Source organism: Mastomys coucha, unplaced genomic scaffold (assembly GCF_008632895.1).
Source record: "Mastomys coucha isolate ucsf_1 unplaced genomic scaffold, UCSF_Mcou_1 pScaffold2, whole genome shotgun sequence".
Classification (NCBI taxonomy): domain Eukaryota; kingdom Metazoa; phylum Chordata; class Mammalia; order Rodentia; family Muridae; genus Mastomys; species Mastomys coucha.
The window spans coordinates 310,694-320,194 of record NW_022196902.1 but is presented as its reverse complement, the minus strand read 5'-3'; the positions used below and the strand labels follow the sequence as shown (position 1 = coordinate 320,194).

At 44.1% G+C, this 9,501-nt stretch overlaps 1 protein-coding gene across 2 annotated transcripts in view; it reads left to right on the top strand.

Annotated features, from left to right (window-relative positions):
* Window positions 1–5,137: 5,137 nt before the first annotated feature.
* The window catches only part of Ginm1 (glycoprotein integral membrane 1), a 12,868-nt gene continuing 8,504 nt past the window's right edge, over window positions 5,138–9,501 (top strand). For both annotated transcript variants that reach the window (XM_031380347.1, XM_031380346.1), the window contains exons 1-3: window positions 5,138–5,307; window positions 6,692–6,751; window positions 8,221–8,317. In XM_031380347.1, coding sequence (XP_031236207.1) covers window positions 5,194–5,307; window positions 6,692–6,751; window positions 8,221–8,317 — 271 coding nt within the window. In that variant the 5' untranslated portion in view covers window positions 5,138–5,193. The remainder of the gene's footprint in view (window positions 5,308–6,691; window positions 6,752–8,220; window positions 8,318–9,501) is intronic.

Below are 9,501 nucleotides of genomic sequence, written 5' to 3'. Positions count from 1 at the left end.
ACACACACACACACACACACACACACACACGCCATACACACAAGAACAACAAAACCTTAGAAAAATGAGGTAAGATTTGATTGCCCATGATGAAGCACCATGACCAAAGCCAGTTGTCCACTGTAGTGGCTATTCCTGGTTGTCAACTTGACTATATCTGAAATGAACTACAATCCAGAATTAGAAGGCTCACCTGGCCCTAATCTGGAGGCTGAGAGATACAAGTTTCCGACCCGAATCTTGGCATGGAGATCTTGACGTATAGTGGCTATGAATCCCAGAGGATTAAGATAGAAAAATCGACGAGTTCAAGCAGGGGCACCTGGGGTTAAAGGTGTGGTAACACCTTTAACCTGGGCCACACCTTTTGCTGGAGACCTTTATAAGGAAGAAGGAAAGCTCGCTCTTTTTCATCTGCTTGCCTTATGGGACTGAGCAACTGCTGGATCCTCGGACTTCCATTCACAGCTGCTGCCGATCATTGTTGGGAGTTGATTGTTGGGAGTTGGACTACAGACTGTAAGTCTGCAATAAATTCCTTTACTACATAGAGACTACCATAACTTCTGTGACTCTAAAGAACCCTGACTAATACAGAGAGGAAAGGGTTTATTTGGATTATGCCTCCCATCTATAGTTCATTACTGAAGGAAGTTAAGACAGGGCGGGACCTGGAAGCAGGAGCTGATGCAGAGGCCATGGAGAGGTACTGCTTTCTTCCCATTGCAGGCTCAGACTGATTTCTTATAAAATTGCAGGGCCACCAGCCCAGAGATGGCCCCTCCTACAGTGGGCTGGCCCTTCCCCATCAATCAGGAATTAAGAAAATGCCCTACAGTACAGCCCCATTTTATGGAAGAATTTTCTTAATTGAGGGTCCCTCCTCTCAGGTGACGTTAGCTTGTGTTAGGTTGACATACTACTACCCGACAACAAGAAAAAATGTGGCTTTGTTTCTTGTTCTCTCTCGGGATTCTTTGGGGAATCTTTGGGAAATATAAAAATATGTGGTTGGCTAACTCTGGAAAACACCAAGTAAGATATAATGTACCAAAAGCTCTGTGACTCACTCTGTCCCAGAAATTTCATCCAGGCACAGCATTCCCCAGATTTCCCTTTGCTGGCAAGCTTGCTTTGCATCACAGAAAACAGTAAACTCAAGTCTTGATTGTGAAAAATAATAGAAATAGCAGTGAAATAAGTTATTTAGGAGGCATACATATCCATATTTGAGTTCAAAGGTTATTAATGATCAATTAAAAGTGTATTCTGTGTTTTACAGACTTCATTTTCTAAGCTATTAGATGTTTCAAAATATTTTCTGCCTCAAATATCAGAATGCATCAAATGTGCACATAATCAGACTGACTGGATATTAGATAAATTGAACCCTTGGATGGGTTTTGTGCTCAAATAAATCCAGTTGACATGAGCTGCCTCAAAAGAAGATCAAAGTACATACTGCATTAATTCTGATGACTTTGCTGGGCAGTGGTGGTATACACCTTTAATCCCAGCACTTGGGAGGCAAAGGCAGGCGGATTTCTGAGTTCAAGGCCAGCCAGGGCTTTACAGAAAAATCTTGCCTTGAAAAACCTAAAATAAAATAAAATAAAATAAAATACAGATGGATTTATTATTCATAAGCAATTGCCAAGTTAATCCTTGATTTTGCATATGAATGTAAAAGTCAGGTGGATGAAACCATTTTCTTCTGAATAGAAAGTGAACAGAACCTTTAAACGAGGTCTATTCAAACTTGGAGGTTGTGTCATTCTGGGGGGTTGTTAGCTCATCATAGTTGTGCAATTTTAGTTTTTCAAATTATGCGATTCATGTGTGCATGTAATAAAATAAAAGAAAGCAATGTCATACAGATAATAAAGTTGCTCTTCATCAGATAACCCTTTAACTACTTGGCTTTTTTTTTCCCCCAAAGAATAAGAGCCAAAGATAGTCTATTTGAGCTGGCTCCATGCTTTAAAGTTTGGCTGCTCCTTCCTGGAGCTCATGCCACGAGCAGAGACAGTGAAAGAGAGGAAGAATGGACTGTCTGATGCTAGGAAGAGCTCTCTTGCAAAACAAGCAGCCTTATTTCCCTACCACCTTACCACACACATGGACTTTGGGACCTTTTGCTTATATTCTATATATTCTACACTCCACGCATGCCTTTTTCTGAACTCTGGATTATTTTTTTTAATGTTTATTTGTGTGTGTCTGTGTTTGCATGTGTGAAGTCAGAAGCCTTACATCCTTTGGAACTAAAGTTATAGGTGGTTGTGAACCACCTACATTGGGCTCTAGGAACTGAATTCTAATCCTCTGGAAGAGCTAGAAGCACTCTGTTAAGTGTGATGCTGAGCCATCTCTCTAGTTCTCTAGACTCATTTTTAATTCCAGAAGTTTATCACAGAGCGAAATAGCCAGTAGTTCTAGATGACCATAGAAATAGGTAAGGTTTCATTATAGAATCCACCTATAAGTTATTACTGATGTACAGTGCCTCATAGTGGTTGAGAAGTTAGTTAAGAAATGAACATTTTTTTGGGCAGTAGTGGTGGTGCTTTGATTCCAGCACTTGGGAGACAGAAGCATGTGGATGTCTGTGAGTTCCAAGACAATCTGGTCTATAGAGTGAATTTTAGAACGGCCAGGGCTACACAGAGAAACACTGTGAACATCTGACCAGTCCTTAGGTTTGTTATGAGGAATCTCATTTTAGTCTCCCCCTTGCCCATGTTACCTCTGTCAAAAAGAATTACAAGACACACAAATGTAATGTAGAGATAAAGTTTATCGCAAGGTAAAGTGGGGCACTCTCAAAGTAGACAAGAGGACAAGGGGCCACGGCAAAGGAAACTCTCTCAAGGGGTGAGAGTGGATAGTGACCAGAGAGCGAGCTTTCCTGAGGGATGGTTTTCCTGTCCAGATAATTGACAAGCTCATTTTGGTTAACTCAATTTTTTTTCTTTTCTTTTTTGAGACAAGCTTTCATGTAGCCAACAATGACCTTGAGCTGATGGGATTATAGTCCTGTATCACACCCAGGTTTTGGATTTTGCTTTTATTTACGTGTGTGTGTGTGTGTGTGTGTGTGTGTGTGTGTGTGTGTGTGTGTGTACAGTTGTACCACAGTGGGTATGTGGACATCAGAGGATAACTTGCAAAGAGTTGGTTATCTCCTTCCATCATGTGCTAAAGTCTTCCCAAGAGCTAAAGTCAGGTTTCTGGCTTGGCAGCAAGAACCTTTATCAGGTGCAGCATCTTGATGGGCCCACTCTCAATGCTGGGAATGAACCCAGGGCTCTGAAGCACTCTACCAAGGGAGAGGTGGATTAATTCTTAAGGAAGGGGTCAGTGATATGGCTGTACTTTACCAAAAGCCTCCAGCTAAATAGTAGTATTCTAGACTGCTGTGTCTCCACTCATATCTCACTCATTTAACCAGCAGCCAAAGTCCAGCAATTTCACTTCCTGGATTTACAAGCTGCCAATTATGAAGGAGGGGATCCATCCTTAATGACCTATAAGCCTGCTAATATCTGAGAGCTATCTAGCAGTTTACTGTAGCTTAAAAATAAGGCATATGGAAGAGGTAATAGGAGAAAATGGCTTCAAAAGCAGAAAAAAAATACTTTTTCTCGCAAAGGTTTTATTTCAAAGAAAAACTAAATAAATTTCTTATTCTACCTAACAGGACATATGTACAAATACTTGTCAATCAGTATGCAGTTGTGAATTAAGAAAACTTCTCCAGGGGGAGCTGTGAGCATCTACCCCTACTTCTAAGGTCTAAGACAAACCAAAATATAATTCCACTGGCATTCACCCAGGGAATGCTTGGGTTTATTGGGCTTACATATGTGAGGGATTAGTGACAGCGGTATGAGAACCCTGGAGCAGTGATAGGAAATCACCATGGCTGAGGGCTTCTCAATAGCCTCCTGGCTGGAGCCTAATCTCCTACTCTCCCCAGCTAACGCGCCCCAGCCTCTCCCTGAAGCTCAGTGCAATTAGGACAGAACTGTTTTCTAGTTGGCCTCATGACCTGAGTTGGATCCCCATAAACCACATGGTAGAAGCTGAGACTCGGTCCCAGGTTGTTGTCCTCTCACGTCCACATAACACCCCATTCCACAATAAATAAAAGTTAAAGGTTTCGAATAATGGCTTGGAGAGGTGGCTCAGCGGTTAAAACCCCTTATTGCTCTTACAAAGGACTGGGGTTTGATTCACAGCACCCACATGGTGGTTTACAACCCATTTACATAAAAATTTAAAAATTGACAGGTCAAAGAAAGGTCTACACCTTCATTTCATCGGTTAGGAAAGAAATGGAGCAGGATATGGAGACGTGAACCAGGCTTCATCTGGGGGCATTTTCTCTCATTTGGGACATTTAAGGGAAGGACCAGGTCCTCAACCCTGACCTATGACAAATGATCAGTTTCCCTGCTCTAGTGTAATCTCAACGAACCAGATACTTGGGACTATAAGGAGGCCCCAGTACTTCATAAAACTGCTTAAGAAATTCTCACCTGTAGCCAAGGGTGGCAACTTCTGAGTCCGTAAGAATGGTGGTGTTTGCCTGTAAACTCAACACTCAGAAGACAGAGGCAGGAGAATTGTGGTAAGTTGAATGTCAGCTTGGTGTAGATCGAGAGTTCTGGGGCTGCATAGTGAGAACCAGTGTAAAAGCGAATACCTCTCCAAATGCTAAATTTTTATTTTTCATTCCTAACAGTTTATAAAATGCTAGCTGTGCTTTCATTTTGTGAATATATGAATATATTGATACTAATGAAAAAGCACCATCAAGGTTGAGGTGACAGGGTTGCACACTACTGTAATTCCAGCCACTGAGGAGATCGAAGCAGCAGATTAGTAAGTAGTTCAAGGCTAGCCTACGCTACTGTTTCAGGATCCTGCTTCGAAAGAGAAAACAAAAACACTCCAAAAGTAAAGGCTTCGTAAAGAATTGCACTTGTTTGGAGAAAACCCCTTTCTTGCCCGAAAGGCCAGGAGGAAGCTCACAAAGTTGGCTCCGCCCATAGACGGCAAAGGCCTGAGCAACTCCACCCTCTCAGTGGACCCGCCCCATTTGGGAGGAGTCTGACCCTCCCCTCGGCCCCGCCCTGCCCCAGACCGACACGCCCTCACCTCGGCCGCCTGGCGCCGGTGTTGTCCAAGATGGAGGGCGCCGTATTGGCGCCGCTGCCCGTCCGGCTGTTGCTGTTCGTGGCGCTGCCAGCCGCGGCGTGGCTGACCACCAGCGCGCCCAGGCCGCCGTCCACAGCCCCGCAGGTAGGGCTGGGCGGGCGCAGTAGGCCGCTCCTCTGCCGGGACCTCCGGGAGGCCGGGCGGGGTGAAGCTGCCCCCTCCCGCAGGTGGACAGCCGACAGTGCCTGGCTGGGCCGGGTCTGGTCGCCGGGTCTGGCCGCCGGGAGAGAAAAGGAGGCTTTCCGGGATGCCGGGCAGGGTGGGCTCTCCGAAGGGGAACGCAAGGAAGGCGCGCGGGCGTCCTTGGAAGTGTGGTCAAGACTGCGGCCATCGAACTTGAGGTTCGTGGCGCCCCTCGAACCGGTTCGGATCCTGCCAGGCTTTGCTGTCGAAATGCGCGGTCACCAGTGACCTCGGGCATTTGTAATGGCTCCTTCCTGGGTTAGAGCCCGGCCCTGGGCCTTGCCGATGTTTGTGTTGCCCAATTAGCAATTATCCAGGCCACCTGTGCCTGCTCAGCCGCGACCAGGAGGGAGCGCCTTTCCTAGTCGAGGGGCCACTCGAGTTGGGGACTGAGAGAGGCTGAAGGTCTAGCGCTTCCCGAAGTGGGTGGGTGAGGGTGTGTGTGTGTATCTGTATGGGGTCTTTGGGGGAAGAAGCGGTCCTTTCCTGCGTGATGGGTCGGAGATGAGCTTCAGCATCCCAGGGGAACGAGATTCAACCCCTCTAAGGTCACAAGTCTTTGAGATTCCTGGCTTACTGTGAGAACCATGTCATTGCAATATTCAGGGGCAGCCCATTTTTTTACATTTGTTGCCACATTTGGCCTTCTTCAGTATAGTAGGAGAAAGTTTGGAGATTATAAAATTCGAGTTTTCCTCAAATGACAAGAAACTTAGGAACACCTTATTATTTAATAGGAACACACTAAATAGAGAAGTGTCTGTCATGATAAATGTTGCTTTTTTACTTTAAAAAATTTACTTGTTATGTGTTGGATTGGGAACTTACGCCATAGCAATGGAGGTCACAGGATAACCTTGTGGAGGTTCCCGTGGTCCTGTTTTGCAACAAGTGCTTTTATAACTCTTGAGCCATCTCCAGCTCTTTATTCTGCTTATGATGTTTTAGAATTGTACTGGAACTCTTCTGAGTACAGAAATTATAAACATGCGGCCGTGTCAATAGCAACAACCTTGCAACTCTAAGCACGCTTGTATATGAAATTGTAGTTGAGCTGCAGTTGCTTCTGGGTAAAGATAACAACTGTGCAGACAAGCACTAGAAAACCAAATAAATACTGAGTGATTGTAAAGTTACAGAGATATGGACTTATTTCCTCTCTTATAGAATTTTGGAGATTCTTCATCATCACTTGTGAATCTAAGAAATTTTGAACTTGCCCACACAGTCAGGCCATTTTCGATATGGAAAGTCGTATCTGTCCAACTTATACTTTGTTTTGCAGGATGGCATCAGGATCAATGTAACTACCCTGAACAACAGTGGAGGAGTGTCTAAAGAACAGGTTTGTCTCCTTTGGATTATATTTTTACTATAACATTTAGCCAGGAATTCTTACTGACTGTATTAGTCCATTTTCAGTTATTACATTGGAATGCCCAAGGCAGGCTACTCTATATAAATGTGTGAAATCCATGGCAGATTATATGAGGCTTTGCTAATGAAGCTGGGTCTAGCACCCCATTCCTGTAATCCCAGCACTGTGGAGGCTGAGGCAGAAAAGGGTTACCTCAAATTAAAGTCAGCCTGTGCTTCTTAAGTAGTGAGACCGTCTTAAAAAACCAGACCCGAGGACTGGAAGCATGGCTCAGTGGTTAAGAGCACTGGCTACTCTTGCAGACGATCCAGGTTGGATCTCCAACATACCCAAATGGCAGTTTATAACCATTTATAACTCACCTGGCCCAGCAGGCTGTTCTTCAGTAACAGGGTTCTAAAGGGGATGAGAAGATAAAGAAGACAGAAAAGTTGGGATCAGGGGGACTTGCAATAAGCTATGTCTTATGCCAAGCAAGCTTATTATGATATATAGTGTCTTATGTGTGGTTTTTTATGGGAGAAATAGTACAGTTTCAGTAAAAGTCTACCATACTGTGGGAAGAAGTCAGCAGAAAGTGATTCAATTAGTTCTACACAAGAGGGACACTGGATATCTCAAGAGTTTCAGAGGATTGGGTTGGGACGCATAATGCAGCCCCTTAGGGTGGGAAGTGCTGGGTTCCCAAAGATCAGAATCTGTAGCTGTCCCAAGGTCCTGGCTCCAGGCCATACTGACTTGGCCAAGCATGCTCAAGGCTTAGAGAAAGTTTAGAGGAATATTCCTGCTGTACATCAGGGCCGTAGGGAAAGCCTTGTATCAGTCTAGCCTTCAACATGTATCTTCACTTGCAAGGGACCAGCACCCTGTTTTCTTCAAAAGCACTACACACACGATGCACAGACATACATGCAAGCAAAACATCCATACAAATAAAATAGAAATAAATATTTTTTTAAAAGAAATCAAAGAAAAAAAAACAGCTCTAAACAAAACCAAAAGGGCCTTTGTTTTTTTTTTTTTTTTTTTTTTTTTTTTTTTTGCTTAGTTACAGAGGTTCAAGGACATGTTGCTGATGTTGCTTGTCTTTGGTGGCATGGCAGATGGTTCCATAGTGATAGGAGCTAACAGGAGAACACATTTATTTTGCCAGATAACAGATAAGAGAGACTGGGGTCCCATGGTTCCTTTGAAGACATTGTCCTAGGGGTTACACATCTACCACTAAGCTTTGTATCTTAGAGGGTTCTCCCCCTCCCTCAAACACCACCACATGGAGAGAGACCAAGCTTCCAACACATGGGTCTTTGAAGAGCAAAGCACATCCAGACAATAACACCTGTCACACACATAGTTAGATGATGTATGTTTGATATGAAGAGTTCATGGTCATTTATAAACCATTGGAATTAATGTATATGCTGCTTTATTTTAAGGTTGTTCTTAACATAACCTATGAGAGTGGACAGGTATATGTAAATGACTTACCTGTAAATAGTGGTGTAACCCGAATAAGCTGTCAGACTTTGATAGGTGAGTACTTCTGCATTGTTTCCAACATTACTCTGTCTTTAATAATACTAAATGCCTTCTGATGTGAAGTGATCCATTGTTTCTATAAAACTATGTTAATTATTGATATGCTGTTTACTTGCTCCTTCCTGGGACTGGCCTTTAGTTTCTGGTAGGTTAGCAGTGTAAGAGTGGGCATAGACGTGGGGTAGCCAGCTGGAAAATCCTAGTTCTCATTCATCCTGGTGGTAGAAGGTAAAGAGATACTAATTGTATGTGTGGCTCCTCCTTTATTTTTCTTACTCATCTGTCAACGAAATGCTTTTCTTTCTTTGTATGTGTGTGGCGTTTTGTCTGCATGTATAGCTGTACCATGTGTGTACCTGGTGCCCAAGAAGGCCACAGAGGATGTTGGACTCTCTGGATCTGGAATGGTAGGCAGTTGCAAGCTACCATATGGGTTCTGAGAACTGATCCCAGGTCTTCCTTGAGCGCAGCAACTGCTCTTAACTGCTGCTGGGCTATCTCTTCAGGCCCTGCTTTCCTTTTTAAACCTCAAGAGTTTTGGTTATTTGAAGAGTCAGATAATGTTATGTCGGACTATATCATTTTATTTGAATAACGTAAAGGACATGGGAGGGTGTCACTCCTGCTCTGTGGCTTGTGAGAAGTAAAGACTGGGCTGTCTGGCACTAAGGTGGGGAGGTGAGCAGGGTTATTCATTCCTGGAAGCAAGCATCCTTGAGAAGAGTCTTTCAAAGTCGACCACTGCAGCAAGGAGGAAGTCAACATCAGTGGCTTTTGCTATCTGAATTTATTGTACAGTAGAGGTATGAGAGTTACCTCTTTGCTGTATTTCTCTTGTGGTCTTAGACATGCTGACCAGGCTGGGAGGGACGCTAGTGAGGAAACAGGCCACTAAAAGACTGATTTATTAAGCCAGGCACCTCAACACGCAGATTTCTGTTTCCATAGTCCCAGCTCCTGGGTTGGCTGAGGTAGGAGACTCACTGGGTCTGGACAACTTAGTGAGGGAAGAGGCATGCCTCCTGCCGGAGCTCAGAGAGGTGCTGGAGACAGCTCAGTGGTAGATATTTGCCAAACAAGTGAACTGCCCTGGCTTCCATCCTCAGCACCCCAGGAAGCACAACAAAACCACTTAGACAGTAAAAGAGGGGATGCTGAGGTGTCTCTCTGAAGGAGAG